The sequence below is a fragment of the Hemicordylus capensis genome, chromosome 2 (genome assembly GCF_027244095.1).
Source record: "Hemicordylus capensis ecotype Gifberg chromosome 2, rHemCap1.1.pri, whole genome shotgun sequence".
Classification (NCBI taxonomy): domain Eukaryota; kingdom Metazoa; phylum Chordata; class Lepidosauria; order Squamata; family Cordylidae; genus Hemicordylus; species Hemicordylus capensis.
The window spans coordinates 226,298,634-226,317,115 of record NC_069658.1 but is presented as its reverse complement, the minus strand read 5'-3'; the positions used below and the strand labels follow the sequence as shown (position 1 = coordinate 226,317,115).

The window sequence follows — 18,482 nt, the reverse complement described above, 5'->3', positions numbered from 1 at the left end:
CTGCATCATCCACAAGGTTTCGCACACTCACTTCCCCAGGAGGGAACAGGGAGTGACCCTCTGCATCCCTCACCCCACAGAAGACCTCCAGCCTGCAGCCTTCAACACCTTTCCCCACCAAGTGTTCATGCAAACCTTTCCCCATGCTGGTTCCCTTGCACACCAGTCTCCCTTCTCCTCTCTAGGTTCCTTCTCCCTATATATCTCTGTTCTTCACTGGGAGCTTCCTCTGTATTTAGCACCCCTGCGTCCTCCCCACTGCCCCGAACTCCTTCCATTGCAAGGAGAGAGTCACTATAATTTGGAGTTCCCCCCCTGCACCCCACGGTTTGTGCCAGCTGCACCCCAAAACCCAAACCTGAATCAGATTTTGGAGCCCACAAATAAAAAGATTTCACAACCATCACGCCCTCATTGCAGCCCAGGGGCGTAGCTAGGGGAGAGGGGGCCCGTGTTCATCCCTCACTCTGGCGGCCCCCCAGAGTGAGGGAGACAATGAAGAAAATAGGGAGGGATGGACCTGGAGGGCCCTCAGGAGCTGGGGGCCCGTGTTCTTTGAACCCTTTCATTCAATTATAGCTATGCCCCTGTTGCAGCCCCTTCTCTGCTGGACACACAGGAATTGGAGGGCAGCTGGTGTCGGCACTGAAGAGGAAAGAGGGGCCCTCCACACCGTATGCTCTGAATGAGCCACTCTCCTGGATCAGAAGGAAAAAGCAGCCCCCCCCCTTCATATCCTCCCCACTCAAACTCACAGGTCAGGACAGGCCTCTTGCTCGATTAAAGGTTTCCACTCCATCTCCTCCTGAGGTGTCTCTGGAGGGGAGTTTCACCTGGTAACAGGCTGGTCAGCCCCAAGCCTTTTTCTCATTGGCTGAATCTTCACGGGCTCCTCTGCCCCCTTCATCGATTCCACCCCATCCACGGCCACTTGGAGGGCAGGACTCTGCTTGAGGCATTGCTTCTGCTCTGGCTCCTCTCTTCTGGTTTGTACCCTGTGCCTTGCTTAGGAGACCCCACACACACTTGGCCCCTGGAAGAGCTGAGATGGCCGGAGAAGGAGCCCTGCTTCACCTCTGCCTCTGGGCACTCCTTGCTTTGCCAGGTGCCAGAACTGTAAAAGGTAGGGGAAGGCATCAGGGGCAGAAGGGACTTGGGCACCTCTGGTGCAAGAGGGAGGGGCTTCATTCCTGGGGAAGGGAGGCTGGAGTTGCAAGAAGGGGACTCGGATTGGGGGCTGCAACCAAAGGGTCGGCATCAGTGGTGCTCTTACCCCTGGACTTCGGGGCCAATGTCCAGGGCCTTTTTAGACTGTCCCGAGTGGTATGGTCGCTGCCAGCCTGCACTGTACCGGGTAGCCCAGTGTGATTATGACCTGTGCCAGTTGCTTTAGAGACAGAGGGTGGAGTGGGGGAAGAAAAAATGTGGGATGGGAATATGTTAATTTGTGTGTTGAAGTGTTTCTGCTAATGCATATTTGTATAAATATACCCCACGTGTTAAAAATACTGTGTTTGTCATGTGGTGTGTGTGTGTGTGTGTGTGTGTGTGTGTGTGTGTGTGTACAGGGATTATGCTTAACTTGCAGTGGGGTGGGGGCCTCCAGCTGGGGCAGCTTCCAAAGGCCTTTAGGTCCAGGCTCCAAAATTACCTAAGCACATCTCTGTTCACCATTTGTTCCTTTCACAGACAGGCTTGGACTGGCCCACAGGGCAACAGGGCATATTTCCAGTGTGCCCTACCCGCACGGCGCCCCTGCACCCCAACTCCCACCATTAATTTCCTATTCTGCTCTAAACTTGGCGCCCTCCCCACATACATTCCACCACCCTCTCAGTGCCCCCAGTCCGGCCCTGTTCACAGACATTTCCTTGGCAGCGGCAGAACCCACAGCACTGCAGGCTTTGATGAAGGAAGAGGGGGAGATGGCGGGCAGGGCTGGCTTCGCGCATGAACAGAGTTCTGAGCAGGGTCTGGTGGCTCTCAGGTGTGGGGGATCAAGACCATTGCCAGAAACAGAGCTGTGTGGTACAGAAATCCTCCACAGTCCCATAGAGAAGCAACCCCCACCCACTAGAGCCATCATACTTTTATCCTCAACAGAGAGTGATCTCCCCTCCCCAGCAGGGTTCCCTGTAACAGGGATTTCCAGATGTTGTTGACTACAGCTCCCAGAATCCCCAGCTGCAATGACCTTTGGCCAACGATTCTGGGAATTGTAGTCAACACCATCTGGCAATCCCTGTTACGGGGCGGGGGGGGATTACACTGCAGTTAAGCATGGAGCAGTGTTCCCTTAGACTCAGGATGCAAGTGATTACCTTTCTTCCATGATCCATCATTGTTTGCATTTTGACATATTCTCACAGCTTCATGCTTTGATTTAAGTGGTAGCAGAGTCAGTTGAAGTTTAGATGATAAATAGGGGAGGTCAGTTTTATTCACTGGTTGACTAGTTTTTCTCCAAGGATCTCAGGGCACAGTTGCTGCTTTAGCAACAACCCTGAGAGGTAGGTCAAGCAGACTCCTGTCCTGGCCCCCTGGTGGGACTGATAGATGAACAAGGACTTAAACCCAGGTTTCTGTGCTCTGCTTCTTAGTTATTCTGCCGCTCAGGTCTGGTAATCAAAATTAGAGTGACTCCCTTTCTGCTGGTGTTTTGGCTTTGTTGTTAGAGGGAATGGGGAAGGGAGAAAATGTTAAATGAGGGCTTTTCCTTATATCTAAACATTGGATTTCTGGATCCCGCAAAATCTTTTCCCACATTAGAGCTTGCAGAGAGAAGTGACCTCTTTCAGTTGCTAGAGTCATGGAAATAAATTTGGCCTTGAGATATGGGGTGGGGGGGAGATGCCTGGACAGGGAAAGGATTTGAGGATTCTTAATGCCCCCTCCTGCATATGCAGGAGGCAGCAAAAGCAGATGTGTCATAGGATATTAAGAGTATCAGAGCTCCCGTCAGCCTGGCCTCACTTAGCTCATAGTATGTACATCCCAAAGAGCAGTTTCAGGGGTTTTGATCTGGAAGAAGCCCATGATCGAGGTGGAGGTTTGGGGATAGCCAGAGGGAGGATCTTTGGCAGTAGAGAACCCACCCCCAGTTTCCCTCCCAGTTACTTCCCATTGCAACTGGGGAGGATTTTGACCATGCAGTGGCATGTGCACTGATCCAGGCAGAGTTCCTCCTAGTACATGGTCTCTCTGTTTCCAGTCATACAGTTGCACACAAAACACAGCTTATATCACATGAAGGTGATTGCTTAATGAAACTGAGGCACTATACCATGCAAACATAAGCTAGCATTGTACACAACCCCACAAAAGATAATAGAGGAGAGCTGGTCTTGTGGTGGCAAGCATGACTTGTCCCCTTTAGGGATGTGCACAAAACCGGTTTGCCCAGTTCGGTTCAAATTCAAACTGGGTTCGAACCAGGAGGGGGTGGTTTGGTTTTGGTTTCGCTCAAAAAAAACCCCATTTGGTTCGAATTTGAACTATTTTGAACTGGTTCAAACCAGTTCTGACCTCCAAAAGTGAGCAGGGTGGTAGCTGGCACCCATGGGTACCTACCACCCAAACCCCAAAGCAATCGGACGCTTGTACGATTTTTTATGAATTTTTGAAATTTATTTGTATTTTTTCTCATAGGGTATAATGGGACTCGAACCAGCCCATTGTTCCCTATTGTGGAGCACCCATAGGTGCCAACAACGACCCAAACCCAGAAGCAACCGGACACCCCTATGATTTTTTATGAATATTTGAAATATTTTAATTATTTTTCTCATAGGGTATAATGGGACCCGAACCAGCCCATTATCCCCTATTGTGGAGCACCTAGGAGTACAAAAGTGGGGTGGGTGGTATGCACCTAGGGGTGCCTACCACCCACAAAACCCCAAGGCAATTGGACACTCCTCTGATTATTGGTGAATTTTAAAAGTATTTTGGAATTCCCTATAGGGAATAATGAAGATTGCAGCAAATGTATAGCTTCACGTCGAGGGGGGGAAGGGGTGTCCTAGAGTGGAGTGTGGTGGGTGGTAGTTCCCAAGGGGGGCCAGGAAGCTATCAGAATTATTTGAAAGGAATTGGACAAAGGGCTGATTTTTAAGTGATTTCTGAAGTTTACGCGTCTTTAAGGTTTTTCTCCATAAAGAAGCATGGAGGTGTCAACAAATGTATAGCTTCACGTCGGGGGCAAAGCGGTTTCCTAGACCTCTGTGCACTCCACTACCACTCACTCTGGGCCACCCCAGCACCCCACAAGTGGCTTTAAGGTTTTTCTCCATTGGGAAGAATGGAGGTTTCAGCAGCCCCATAAATGCACTTGGGGGGTGCTGGGGTGGCCCAGAGTGAGAGTGCCAACCACCCCCATGGGTTTCTAACCCATGGAGTACTGGATTTGTTGTTTCTGAAGTGTTCTGAGTGTAGATTCTTTGGTAGCATATAAGATTTCCAATGACAAACCATGAACCCACTCTCATTGCTAACCTTAAAGACACATAAACGTCAACAATCACTTAAAAATCAGCCTTTTGCCCAATTCTTTTCAAATAATTCTGATAGCTTCCTGGCCCCCCTTGGAAACTATCACCCACCACACTCCACTCTAGGACACCCCTCCCTGCCCCCCCCTCCTGACATGAAGCTATACATTTGCTGCAATCCTCATTATTCCCTATGGGGAATTCCAAAATACTTTTAAAACTCACCAATAATCAGAGGAGTGTCCGATTGCCTTGGGGTTTTGTGGGTGGTAGGCACCCCTAGGTGCCTACCACCCACCCCACTTTTGTGCTCCTAGGTGCTCCACAATAGGGGATAATGGGCTGGTTCGGGTCCCATTACACCCTATGAGAAAAATAATTAAAATGTTTCAAATATTCATAAAAAATCATAGGGATGTCCGGTTGCTTCGGGGTTTGGGTCGTTGTTGGCACCCATGGGTGCTCCACAATAGGGAACAATGGGCTGGTTCAAGTCCCATTATACCCTATGAGAAAAAATACAAATAAATTTCAAAAATTCATAAAAAATCGTACGAGTGTCTGATTGGTTTGGGTGGTAGGTACCCATGGGTGCCAGCTACCACCCCACCCACTTTTGTAGGTTATAACCAGTTTTAACCAAACCACCGCCAGTTTGGTTCAAATTCAAACCTACAGCTCGAACCTGATGGCTGGTTTGTTTCGAATTCGAACCACCCTGGTTCGAATTAGAACTGGTTCAAGTTTGAACCAGTTCGCACATCCCTAGTCTCCTTAGCTAAGCAGCTTCCACCCTGGTTGCATATGAATGGGACACTTGATGTGTGAGCACTATAAGAGATTCCCCTTAAGGAATATCTGGGAGCAGCTCTGGGAAGAGCAGAAGGTTCCCAGTTCCCTCCATGGCAGCATCTCCAAGATAGGGCTGAGAGAGACTCCTGCCTGCAACCTTGGATAAGCCACTGCCAATCTGGGTAGACAATACTGAGCTAGATGGACCTATGGCCGACTCAGTTTATGGCATCTTCCTATGTTCCCTCCCACCAGTGGACACTTCCATAAATCTGGAATACTTCCAGGAGAGCTTCCCCTCAGAGAAGATGTCTGGGGAGTACTTGGAGCAGCTGAACAATGAGGAGATCTTCCATGTGGACTGGGACAAGAGAGAGACTGTCTGGAAGCTGCCTGAGTACAAGACATTCACCAGCTTTGACGCACAGGGCGCCGTGGGCAACATGAACATCATGAAGCATAACATGGAGTCGCTGATGAAGCGCAGCAACCGCACCCGGGCCCAGAATGGTAGGAGAAGGGCAAGGAGACCTCCTCGGGTGGGCAGCAGGGTGTGGGGCAGCCCCTTTCAGCTGCGCAGTGACTTGCAAGGAAAAAGGACCCCAGGGCAGGGGTCAGAGGGCTGCTCTGGCTGTGAGGGGCTTTCCTATGGCCCCCTGGCTTGCCTTTGTCCACAACTCTTCCTCTGAAAGAGCTGGAGTTGGGGGGCAGTGGCTGGAGTTCCAGGGAGGTGGGGAGGGGATGTTTCTCCACCCAGCACCTAACTGTTTTGGTGCACGACTTCCACCCACCACTGCTTGCAGTCAGGAAAATTGAGATTCTGAAATCCTGTCTGCTTCGTTGTTGTAGCCCCTACTGGTGGCACAGTGGGGAAGCAACTTGCCTAGGGAGTAAGAGGCTGTTAGTTCAAATCTCCGCTGGTGTTAAATATATGTATTTGTAGTCACCTATACTGGGCAGCAGTGATATAAGCTGTTGCTAGAAGTGGATGCTCACATCAGTGACAATGGCAAAGATATCATCTCATACTGTGCGGGAGAAAGGCAATGGTAAACCACTCCTGTATTTCTACCACAAAAACTACATGGCTCTGTAGTTGCCAGGAGTCGATGTCGGCTCAATGACACAATCTTTTCATTGATGTACATGTTTAAAGGCAGGGACAGAGATGACCTGGGTAAATTCCTTGCACCACCTTGGGGAACTAGGGATGATGCTCCTGACTACTTCCACACAGCATCGCTCATAGGAAATGGCATCCTGGCTTCCCAGTCTGCTATAGAATAATTTCTTAGTTCAGAAACTCTCTGCTTCTAGAGGAAAATCCAAGAGGAGTCTGGAGTTCTGACCACCTGGGGTGTAGGGAATCATAGACATTCCAATTCAAAGAGAAGAGCTGAGGCTCAGTGTCAGGGAGGGTGTGGGAGGGTCTGATCCCTCCCAAAGTTGTGTAGGGTGAGCGACAGTGTGTCTGGATAGTGCCATCATTAGATTAATCTCCAAGGATTCTCCCACATATATTTTCAGTTTTATGGCCTGAAAGACAGCTATACATCAGTAAGTCCCCAATTCAAATCCTACTCCAAAATTGGAGGTTGCAGAGAAGCTAAATGAGTTCTTTGCATCTGTCTTCATGGCAGAGGATACTGATCATATACCTGTGCCTAAACCAGGCTTTTCAGGGACGGCAGCTAAAGAACTGAGTCAGGTAGAAGTGACAATAGATGATGTTCTAAACTGTCTGAAAAAATTGAAAACTAGCAAATTGCCAGGGCCAGATGGCATCCATCCAAGAGTCCTTAAAGAATTCAAATGTGAAATTGCTAGCCTCCTTCCAAAAATATATAACTTATCCCTACAATCAGGCTCCGTACCAGAGGACTGGAAAGTAGCTAATGTAACATCCCTTTTCAAAAAGGGATCCAGGGGCAATCTGGTAAATTACAGGCTGGTTAGCTTAATATCCATTCCAGGAAAATTGATGGAAAGCATTCTCAAGGATAAAATTTTAAAGCACATAGAACAAGCCCTGCTGGGGGATAACCAGTATGGCTTCTGCAAAGCTAAATCTTGCCTCACCAACCTTTTGGAATTCTTTGAGAGTGTCAACAGGTGTGTGGATCAAGGTGATCTGGTTGACATAGTATACCTGGACTTCCAAAAAGCTTTCGACAAAGTCCCTCATCAAAGACTTGAAAAAACTTAGCAGTCATGGGATAAGGGGACAAGTGCATGTGTGGATTGCTAACTGGTAGAAGAACAGGAAACAGAGGGTAGGGATAAGTGGAGAGTTTTCACAATGGAGGTGAGTAAAAAGTGGAGTCCCCCGGGGAACTGTACTCGGACTGGTGCTTTTTATTTGTTGATAAACGAGCTAGAAGTTGGGTTAGCAATGAGGTCAGGTGGCTAAATTTTCAGATGATACCAAACTATTTAGGGTAGTGAAATCCAAAACAGATTGTGAGGAGCTCCAAAAGGATCTCTCCAAACTGGGTGAGTGGGCAACAAAATGGCAAATGTGGTTCAGTGTTGGCAAGTGTAAAGTGATGCACATTGGGATGAAAAAACCCAACTTCACGTATACGCTGATGGGATCTGAGCTGTCGGTGACTGACCAAGAGAGGGATCTTGGGGTCATGGGGGACAGCTCATTGAAAGTGTTGACTCAATGTGTGGCAGCTGTGAAAAAGGCCAATTCCATGCTAGGAATCATTAGGAAGGGAACTGAAAATAAAACTGTTAATATTCTAATGCCCATATACAAAACTATGGTGCATCCACACTTGGAATACTGTGTACAGTTCTGGTCACCATACCTAAAGGAGGACATGGTAGAACTGGAAAAGGTGCAGAAGAGGGCAACCAAGATGATCAGGGGCCTAGAGCACCTTTCTTATGAGGCAAGGCTACAACACCTGGGGCTATTTAGTTTAGAAAAAAAAGACTACTGTGGAGAGACATGATAGAGGTCTATAAAATCATGCATGGTGTAGAAAAAGTGGAGAGAGAGAGAAATTCTTCTCCCTCTCCCATAACACTAGAACCCGGGGTCATCCCATGAAATTGATTGCCAGGAAATTTAGGACCAGCAGAGGAGGTACTTTTTCACACAATGCATAATCAACTTGTGGAATTCTCTGCCACAAGATGTGGTGACTGCCAACAACCTGGATGGCTTTAAGAAGGGTTTGGATAACTTCATGGAGGAGAGGTCAATCAACTGCTACTAGTCAGAGGGCTGTAGGCCACATCTAGCCTCAGAGGCAGGATGCCTCTGAATACCTGTTGCAGGGGAGTAACAGCAGGAGAGAGGGCATGCCCTCAACTCCTACCTGTAGGCTCCCAGTGGCATCTGGTGAGCCACTGTGTGAAACAGAATGTTGGACTAGATGGGTCCCCTTGGGCCTGATCCAGCAGGGCTGTTCTTATGTTCTTATCTGCGTTTTGTACCATTTTCCAGTTCTCCCTTCCCTGAGTAGGGAGAGTTTCCTTTAGAGGAAAGGGAAGATTCCTTTCTAATATTTCATTTATTTACAGATGTACAAGTGAACAGATATTACAGGGTACGGAAACAAACACACAGCAGACAGGGTCTGTTCCAAAGCTATATCAGCACCTTGGAGAAGCTCAAAGGTGCTTCAGCCAAGGAGAAACTCATGTGCAACCTTCTAGCCAGCTCAGAAAAACAATGGCTTGCCTTTGGGGTCTCTGAGCACCCCTTCCCCTCCTTTAGTCCCACTGAACTATCCAGTCTTGAAGCAGCCTTGGCTCTGCCCACCTGCAAATGGGTGTGAGCTGACCATCCACGTTTGATTGCCATCTCTCCTATCCTTTAGACATGCGCTTCAAGCCCTTCTGTTCTGGGACATATTGGGACAGGGCTGCCTCTTGTCTGTGGTTCTGTTTAGTGCTAAGAGGCAGCCAGAAAAGTAATCACAGACAATTCATGATGCACATATGACCCGGGGGTGGGTTCCATTCCATGCTTCCTCCAGGGGAGCTCAATGCCAATGCAGAATAGGAGCAGGTGGATCTGGGGAAAGGGCTAGAGCTGCTCAGGGTCACTCCTGAAAACACACCCACCTCCTGCATTTCCACAAGGGAATTGCATGAGGGAATTGCACATAGAGGCACCCAGACTGTGGAGAGGCACACAGGATCTGGACTTCCAGGAGTTTGGTGTCGGGAGGGGTGAGGGTGGTCACTGGGAAGGAGGATTTAGACACAGATTATTGCTGACTTGGTCCCTTTTTCTCAGCTCCTCCTACGGCAACTGTCTTCCTGAAAAACCCCATGGGACTGGGAGACCCCAATGTGCTCATCTGCTTTGTGGACAAGTTCTCACCTCCGGTGCTAAACATCACCTGGCTGAAGAACGGAGAGGAGGTTTCCAAGGGTGTGACAGAGACAGACTTCTACCCCAGCACAGAAGCCACCTTCCGCAAGTTCTCCTACCTGACCTTTATCCCGCAGCACGGAGACTTCTATGTCTGCAAAGTGGACCACTGGGGCCTGACCCACAGTCTCACCAAGCTCTGGGGTTAGCAGGATCCTGTCTGTTCTGGGCTTTTTTCCTGCTCTTGCTAGCTTTGGGCATTAAGGGCTAGCAGCCTGCATTCTAACAACAAATAATGCTGTGATGCTGAATCTTGCAGAATGAGAGCACAGAATCCCTACCCTGTGTGTAAGCAGCATGAACCCTATGGGGACCTTGCTGAGGGGGCAGGGGGTGCATGTTGCTGAAACAGTACAAAAGGGAAGGGGAGAAATGATCTGAGCCCCCCCTCCCAGTAAGATGGGTGGGAGAGAGGCAGGACTCCTGGATTCTGTCCTCCGCCTTGCAGGAACAGACACACACCTGGTTCGTGCTGACCTCTCCCCTCCTGTCTCTCCCCCATAGATGCCAAGGAGTCGTCTCTCATCCCAGAAACAGCAGAGAACATGCTGTGCGGCCTGGGCTTGGCCATTGGTATCCTGGGCATCATCGCTGGCACCATCCTTTTCTTCAAGGCCAGGAAGATGAATGGTGGCAACCATCCCAGGGGGCCCCTGTGAGTCCATTTCTCAGGCCAAAGTGCAGGAGGAGGGCAGATCCTACCCAAAGGGCTTTGCCATAGGGTGGAGGGACTGGGGATGCAGTATTCCATCTCGGTGTTGGAACTGTCTGTTACATTTAAGCCCTAAACTGAAACACCGAGAACCACTGCTCATGTCCTTCCATGCTTCAGTATGTTTGCATGACAAAAACAAGCAGGGTTATCACATGTTCACTGTTCAAATAAAACTAAATTGCCCCAATCTGTCTTCAGAGCTGCTTGGCACTTGGGACTGTGTGTGCATAAGTGGGAAGGGGCCAAACCCACTCCCTGATCCCCCTTCCAAGCTGTTGATTGGTGCTGTCACCACATATCTAGCAGAGCGTACATGTACAGGTGCTGGATACAGGCAGGAAGCCCCCAGATAGGAGCTGTGTGGAGACACAATTCCTCCTTCAGCTAGATTCATGCAACTGTAGAGCAGCCCTAAATGGAAGGATTCATCATTGATTCTGACTTAGGACCAGGGAGTGGGAGACTCGAGCCCTTGGAAGTTTCCTTTCAAGAACTCCTCTCCCATTGGGTCTGATCAGGACTGGATTCACTTTCAATCCAGTTCAAAGATGTGTCCATATGGGAAGGGCAGATACACACTCTTCTTCCACCATCCCAACTCCTAGATCTAAATGTGACTCTAAGGCAGACAAATTTAGGTGCTAAGGAAACCTAAATCTCGCTTCCAGAATAAATGTGGCAAAACAGGAGAATTCTTTTGCATATCTTGCAGAAGTTTTATTCTGTTTCAAAGAGATTGGATTTCTGGCAAGTGCCTTGAAATGAAGAAGGGATTGGATGATGATGATGATGATGATGATGATGATGATTGATTAACAATAATAATAATTAATAAAAATAATAATATTTTATTGAGGAAAGCAAGTGGGATAGGGTTTGAGACAGGGGCCGGGGAATGGTAGCTGCCTGTAAACAAAGGAGAGAGAAAGAAGTCCCTCTCTTCAAACACAAGGAGGTTGTTCTCACAAGTGGGTGGGTGGGTGGGCAGCAGGGAAGGCTGCAGAAGCCCGCCTTCCCCACAGACGATTGCTGTGGACCCGCTGGGTGTGCGGATCACGTGCCCAGATGGTCCACCACTGCCCCAGGGAGCGTGGAGTGGGGGGGCCAGGACACGTCATCCAGGCCCCAGGGAATCCCACAATGAACTGCTCGAGTACGCAGTGCATTGTGGGGATCCCCCTGGCACTGGCCAGAAGCTCCACAGTGCATCAGCAGCGGCTGAAAGCAGCTAGTGCCCAAACACAGGCAATGAAATGGGGTTAAGGGGGTGCTCGCCCCCTTAATCTTATTTAACTGCTGGGCTCTGTAGGCAGGTTTGCTGCTCCTGGCAGGGTTTGGCTGCTCTAGCCTGGTCTTGGCTGCACATAAGAACAGCCTCAAGGTCTGGATACATGATTTTAAAATGTTTACTGTAATGTCTGTGTAAACTGCTTTGGGAAGAAAATTGGTATATAAATAACCATCATATTCATAATGTTTGATTCCCTGGATGCCTCAGCAGACCCATCATTCACTCTAGCAAAACTTCAGATGTGCAGGATATGCCCATCTTCTATTCACAGAGGAGAGTAGGGCCCCTGCTAAACCCCACTCTTGTTCCCTTTCAGATAATTGGAAGCAGCAGAGAGACCAGCTCCTTCCTCTGACAGCCACTCTGCAAGCCCCAGAAGCTTGTTTCCCTCTTACATCCCTGGTTAAAACTTTGCTGCCTCAATAAGCCTGGCCCTTGCTCACCTGATCTGCTCCTTTCCATCCCAAGTGCAACGGAAGCATGGCTATTGTGCAATTAGGTAAAAGCAGCAGAATTAGGACTCTGGTTCACCAGGCACTTCCTATAGCTCTACATTTCTCCTAAAAATGTTTCAACCAAAGTATTAGATCCAAAATATCTACTCAGAAGTAAGTGCTGCCTAGAAAATTCATCTAGAATTGCAGTCTTCAATGAATAGAGGCTCCTGCCACCCCGTTACTGACATTGGCCCTTTAATCAGCAATTGCCTCTTCCCAGCTTGACAGGAGCATTTTAGCTACTTCTTTCCTCTTTGCAACCAGAGCAGTTAAAAAGAGCACAATTAATTGAATACAGCTAAACACTGTTCAGCCATAAGACTTGTATACACTGTGCTTTTAAAAAAAGATTGTTTTGCTTCTGCTAATTCCAGGGTGGAGTGAAGACCTTTGCAGGTCATGGAAGCTCTCCCCACAATCCTTTGAAAGTCTCCCCGGTTGCCTGTTTTCTCAGATTTCACCAAGCACTGCTTGCATATTTTTTGAGCCATAAGGGATAGAAACCTATATCTTCTGTTAAGGAAAACTGACCTTTTTAGAAGACCCTTGATATCGTGTGCAGCAGCATGCCTGCAAAATATCCACAGGCCTGCCCAGGAAGGGTTATGGCTGAGGAAGGATTTATCCTCTGTCTTATTATATGCTGGATGACAGAGAAGTTGCTCTTCTTACTGGGCATTTGCAAAGATGCAGGGTCAGGGCAGATTGGGCTGCTTAGGCTCAGGGTGACTCTTCTGGGTCTGATTGCAAATACCCACAGTCAAGCAGCAGGATGACATTGTAGGCAGAAGCCAGTTCTCTCTGTCTCCTACTGTCCAAGGTGGAGTCCTTCCTCTTGACTCTTTCATGCGGTGGCATATTTGATATTTGGAGAATTTAGGAAGTGAGTTTCTGCCTTGCACTAAAGGCAACTGCAGGACAAAAGGAGATTCTGTAGCACCCTCTGAAATTCATCTCTGGTATCAGGAGTGGCTTGTCATCCCCTAAAACCTTTACCTCCATCTCCAGTTTTTGGAGTGAGTCTTGCTCAGTTCTGCACATTGCACTGCAGTGGTGTATCCCTCATCACTATCTCCATGAACTCAGCCCTCATTAGGAAGAATTCCTTCCACTTCTGTACCAAAGGTACCATTTCTCCAAGGCCCCCAGAGCTGCTCTCACCCAGCAAAACCACCACTTTACCCCAGAGGGAGATGCAAGGTCAGACCTGTGTGAATTGTGGGGAGGCAGTGCCAGATTTAGGTACCAGCTAATCTTAGTTAGCTACAGCTTAGGGCCTAACATTCAGAGAGACCTCTGAATACCAAAAAAAAGACTAAATTTCAAGGTTTACATAATTGGTTGGAAAATAAAAGAGAAAGAGTAAAAAAGATTCCCAGACATAATTATTCAGATAAGACAAAAATAGACTTATATGGTTACACAAATATTTATCTATTGAGTTTATAAATCTGAGCCGAAATAACTAAGTTATATCAAAATTTTATTAGACCAGGGCCCAGTTTAGACCAATGCCCACCATCACAGTTACTAGTAGGGATGGGCCTGGACTGGTCCGGAGGCCATTGAAAAAGCCTCCGGACCGGTCCGGACCTGGGCGGTCCAGTTCGGGTGGGGGGGTAGCTTTAAGAGCGGCGGGAGGGTTTACTTACCCCTCCCGCCGCTTTCCCGCTCTGGTGCCGTAATGCTAAGAGTAATTGGGGCAGCAGGATACCTCCCTGCCGCCCCTTCCCCGATGTTACTGGAAAAAACTCCCAGCAGTCCTTTGCACGCACGCACATCGTGCGCACGCTTCACGCCTCTGTGACGTTCACGCGCGCAAAGGACTGCTGGGAGTTTTTTCCAGCAAGATCGGGGAAGGGGCGGCAGGGAGGTATCCTGCCGCCTCAATTACTCTTAGCATTACAGCGCCAGAGCGGGAAAGCGGCGGGAGGGGTAAGTAAACCCTCCTGCCGCTCTTAAAGCTACCCCTCACCCCAGTGCCGGACCGCAGATAGCTGTTCCATGCACACCCCTAGTTACCAGCAGCATTAACCTCTTCAGATGAGTACCGCTGTAACTGTGAAGTGAGGGGTGAAGTGAAGAGGGGGGTGAGTGATGTGCTAGGGTGGAATTTCTGACCCATTTTGTAATGCTGTGGGGACATAGCTTAAGGTCTCAGCATGTTATAATCCGGCCCTTGAGAAAGGATCTCCTTCCTCCTAGAATGATCCAGATGGCATCTGCACAATCCTAATTCTACTTTCATACTTTCTTCTACTCAATAATATCTAAAAGTAATGAATAAAATTTAAATTTGAGGAACACGTTTTCAGTGGTGTTGATCTTTCTTTATGTTCTGGAGAGCTTTTATTGCTACAATTCAGGGCCCAAAAATTCTACAATTCATTGCTACAATTCAGGGCCCAAAAGACTGTGATGTCATTGTAGAACATGGAAGGCACTGCCAGAATCCGTGATTACCTCGTATATGGGATGTTTATCCTCACAACAACCCTGTGAGATAGGTTAGGCTGGGACATACATGACTGGCCCAGAGTCACCCAGTAGGTTTCATGGCTGAATGGGGATTTGAACTCTGGTCTTCACGGTCCTAGTCCAACACTCTAACCACGTCATGCTGGCAATGTCCATCCTGTGTTTTGTAATCACTTGCTTGGAGCTAGCCATATATCTGACCATCTCCCACTCAAAGCTGTCTCCCGCCCAGATTCCTGCCTTGGCAGAGACACTAGCTTGGTCTAGAACAGGATAGAACCCAACATGAGTAACCAAAACTGGCCCCACAGAACACCCGAACAAACAAGAAAACAAAGGTCAGGATGAATTAATCTGAGGTGTGATATACAATGGAAGACAAAATATGGGTACCAGCAACTCATAAACTATTGATCTAAGTCACATGAGCATGCAGCTTTCACAATGATTCTTCTTGAGTGGGTTGCTGTTCATTATTTTCTCTAATTTTACAAAAGGCAAAAAGAGAGGAAACTATTTGCAAATGACACTAATTGGGAGGGATTCCACAGCTATAAGAAAACATGATTCAAATTCAAATAACTTTTATCAATTGAACTGTGATATGACCAAATATCACTGAGGTGAGAGAGACTGTTATGCTGTGGGACACTGGCTGGTATGCTGTGCTGACTAGCTCTGAGTCAGCTCCAAAATTGGGAGATAAAAACTCCCCACCCTTGGAGATGGGTTGTACCAGGAAGGACCCTCCTGATGCATAACACATCAATAAACATTGTATAAGGTGCTGCCACCAAAAAGGGTGTGTCTGTGTTGGGGGGCACTTTAACCCCGTTTCCCCTATCACTGACTAACGTATTACACAGCAGCAAGTTGTACATCCAAGAGTAGGGATGTGCAGAACATTTTGTGGGTCGGAACATTCCGACTCGAAATGGGCCGTTTCGAGTATTCCAAGCTCAGAACAGAATGCCCTTCAAATGCAGAAGAATGCAGAACAACCCTGTTCCAAGTCAGAACAGTTTGAATGTTCCAATTGCCATTTTGGATTCCAAAATAGCGCTCTTCTGGCCTCTGCGCACATGCGGCCCTGTTCTGTCAGAACATTTTGAGTGTTCCAAGCGCCATTTTGGACTCCAAAATGGTGCTCTTCTGGCCGTACACGCAGCAGCTATTTGCGTGGTCAGCATCATCACGCAAATGGCTGCCATTTGTGCATGGAGGCCAGAAGAGCACTATTTTGGAGTCTAAAATGGCGCTCTGAACATTTTGAGTGGTCCGAACTCGTTCCGTCAGAACAATCGGCTCGACCAGTTATTCCGGTGGAATGTTCCAGATATTTGAGTTCTGTTCCAAGCTTGGAACTGAATGCAAACATTGTTCTGTGCACATCCCTATCCAAGAGGGATGTGTGAGCTCACTGTTTCTGTGCACTTACCACCATGTGCATGCCATGCTCCTAGCAATAGCAGGGGAGGCTCCCTGTGAGGACCACTCTGTGCGAGCAATGCTATGTGTCTTCCTTGCAGCACCTTACATCCATCATTCCCAATGGAAGTAGCACACTGCAACAAGGACACAAAGTGTCACTTGCATAGTGTCCCTCGCCCACTGTCATTAAGAGCATGCAGGGCTTGGTAAGACTGTGTTGTATGCCAGTGGTGTGGGGCTGCAGGAATATGCAGGGACACAGCCCCAGTGCTTTCCCCCCTCCAGGATCTCAGCAGGGACAGAGCACCAGACAGAGAGGGGAGCAATGTTGTCTTTTGCTGCTCCTCCAGCTTTTTTTAAAAAAACAGCTCTCATCAACCTGATCCTTTCTCTCTCCATTTATTGCTTGGCTGAGCAGCAATATCCTCCTCCATTATGGTTAGTGCTTGCTTTGCATTCTAAATAGAAAATAATATCCTACTCTCCAATAGGATGGATGCCCTAAAAAGGAGACGGTTCAGAAGACGCTCGTCCCGAGAAAGAGGGTGTGGGATAAGAGATCTGGTCCCTGGATTTTGCACTGCCCTGGATTTTTGCAACCCCCAGAGAACTGCTTCTCCTCCTGCCCTGCAGCAGCCAGAGAACAAGTGACGACTCTTGCAGAAGCGCTGCCTTTGCTGCCCAGCAACTCATGACCAGCCACACTCGGAGCCTGTAATTGACCCACCTTGAGTTTCGCCTGACGAGGAAAGTCCCTCCTGGACAAACAGCCCCACCCCCACCCCGCCCCACGCCAGCTCATCTCTCCTCAGGTGACAAGCCGGGCTTGGGAAGTCCCTGGCGCAGCCCAAACTTGGACAGGGGGAGGGAGAGGAGGGAGGGAAAAGCAAAACAGCAACAACTCTTGAGGCCTGCCCGCCCAGCAGGGCTGTAAATTTCAAGATCCGGAAGGGAATCAGGTCTGTCCAGCCGAGGCTTAGCCCCGCCCCGTCAGTCAGTGGAAGCACCACTGGGGGGGGAGGTTAAGGGGGGCACAGGCAGCAGGGGTAAAAATGCATCTATGGGTGGATGAGCTGTGCCCCACATATTAGATTTCAGAAACGGAAATTGGGGGAGGGGGCTCAAGTAGAAGGGCAAGCAACTTGCCACCTCTGCCAAGGGGCTCCCTATTGCAAAAGAAAAGGGGGCTCAGTGCCCTGGGTTTTCTCTCTCCTCATCCCAAAGGGGCAGGGTGTTACTCGGGCTATTCGGCTGCGAAGGAAATGAACTTTGTGCATGAAGAAATTAGAAATTCCCTGAATGTAAGAACTATTTGGACAGGGGAACTGTGCACTTCATGCCGTGATGGCCTTTCCTTTGCTGGAGGTTTTCAAACAGAGGCTGCAGCCGCTGCACAGCCATCTGTTGGGGATGCTGGAGGAGTTTTCTGCACTCAGCAGAGGGTTGGACTAGAATGCCTCCAAAGTCTCCCACTAAAAAGCTGTGCTCAGAGGCAGTGCTCACATTATGGGGAAATACTAGGGCGAGGAGCACAACCCACCACATGGACCGGCAGCAATTTCAGCCCCTCCCCCTGGCCCTCATAACCAGTCTCCGGGCTCTGATCCTATGGGGTACTGCAGAAATTATACATATGTACTGAGATTTAATGTCTGTACATTGACAAGTAGGGAGGAAATTAATGTGCTAAGGAAGAGGGGTCTTGTTTCACCAAATAAGAAGGACAAAAGACCCAGAGAGAAAACATTACAGACAGAGGCGTTCTTCCCTCTGGACTTCTGGGCAGAAATCCTGGACCTCCACACCTCCTGGGGGCCCCCAAATCCTCTTTAGTCTCTTTCTCCTCTCCTCTTTTCTCTCCCTTTTATTTTACCCCTTCCTTCTCCTGTACTGCATATTCTGGTGTAAAAAGTAGTGCATTCAGCTAATTTAAGTGGCAAGTATGTCAATGCAAAATGTGGTATCTGCAGGTCAGTTGGTTGAGCATATTCCTTTCCTTGAGCATATTGTGGTGTGAAAATACTGTGTTAAAAATTGTGGTGTTCAAAATGCTCCATGTGACATTGTGAGTGTGCGTGTGTGGGGGGGATGATGCTTATCTTGCGGCAGCAGCGGGGACCCCTCAAAAGGCCTTTAGGTCCAGGATCCAAAATTACATAATAGGGGAGTTCCCATTAGGAGAGGCACTTGCTGAAGCTAACAAAATGAGAAGTAGCTTGGGACATGATATTCTTGATGTGTATGTTGGATTGGCTTGAAATATTATATTTCTGACAAGTGTGTGTGTGTGTGGTTGAGTCAGGATACCAAACAAACAAAGCAGAAGTGAAGCATGGAAGGAGAAGAGAAGGATGGGCAAGCCGGATATGAAAGAAGCATGCAGAAGCCATGA

The 18,482-nt window shown here is 48.4% G+C and overlaps 1 protein-coding gene across 1 annotated transcript; it reads left to right on the top strand.

Moving 5' to 3' along the window:
• The first annotated feature begins 900 nt into the window (after positions 1 to 900).
• On the top strand, positions 901 to 13,795 carry LOC128346669 (H-2 class II histocompatibility antigen, E-U alpha chain-like). The gene is made up of 5 exons (XM_053300190.1): positions 901 to 1,123; positions 5,538 to 5,792; positions 9,541 to 9,822; positions 10,183 to 10,333; positions 12,001 to 13,795. The coding sequence occupies exons 1-5, from the start codon at positions 1,048 to 1,050 to the stop codon at positions 12,002 to 12,004; spliced, it is 768 nt and encodes a 255-aa protein (XP_053156165.1). The 5' UTR covers positions 901 to 1,047; the 3' UTR covers positions 12,005 to 13,795.
• Positions 13,796 to 18,482: the final 4,687 nt, after the last annotated feature.

What these genes read in the sequence shown, in the direction of transcription:
- LOC128346669 (XM_053300190.1), top strand. Translation starts at nt 1,048, where the DNA reads ATGGCCGGAGAAGGAGCCCTGCTTCACCTCTGCCTCTGGGCACTCCTT. An exon ending in AGGTGCCAGAACTGTAAAAG is followed by an intron (nt 1,124 to 5,537) that starts GTAGGGGAAGGC and finishes CCCTCCCACCAG; the next exon opens with TGGACACTTCCATAAATCTG. An exon ending in CCGCACCCGGGCCCAGAATG is followed by an intron (nt 5,793 to 9,540) that starts GTAGGAGAAGGG and finishes CCTTTTTCTCAG; the next exon opens with CTCCTCCTACGGCAACTGTC.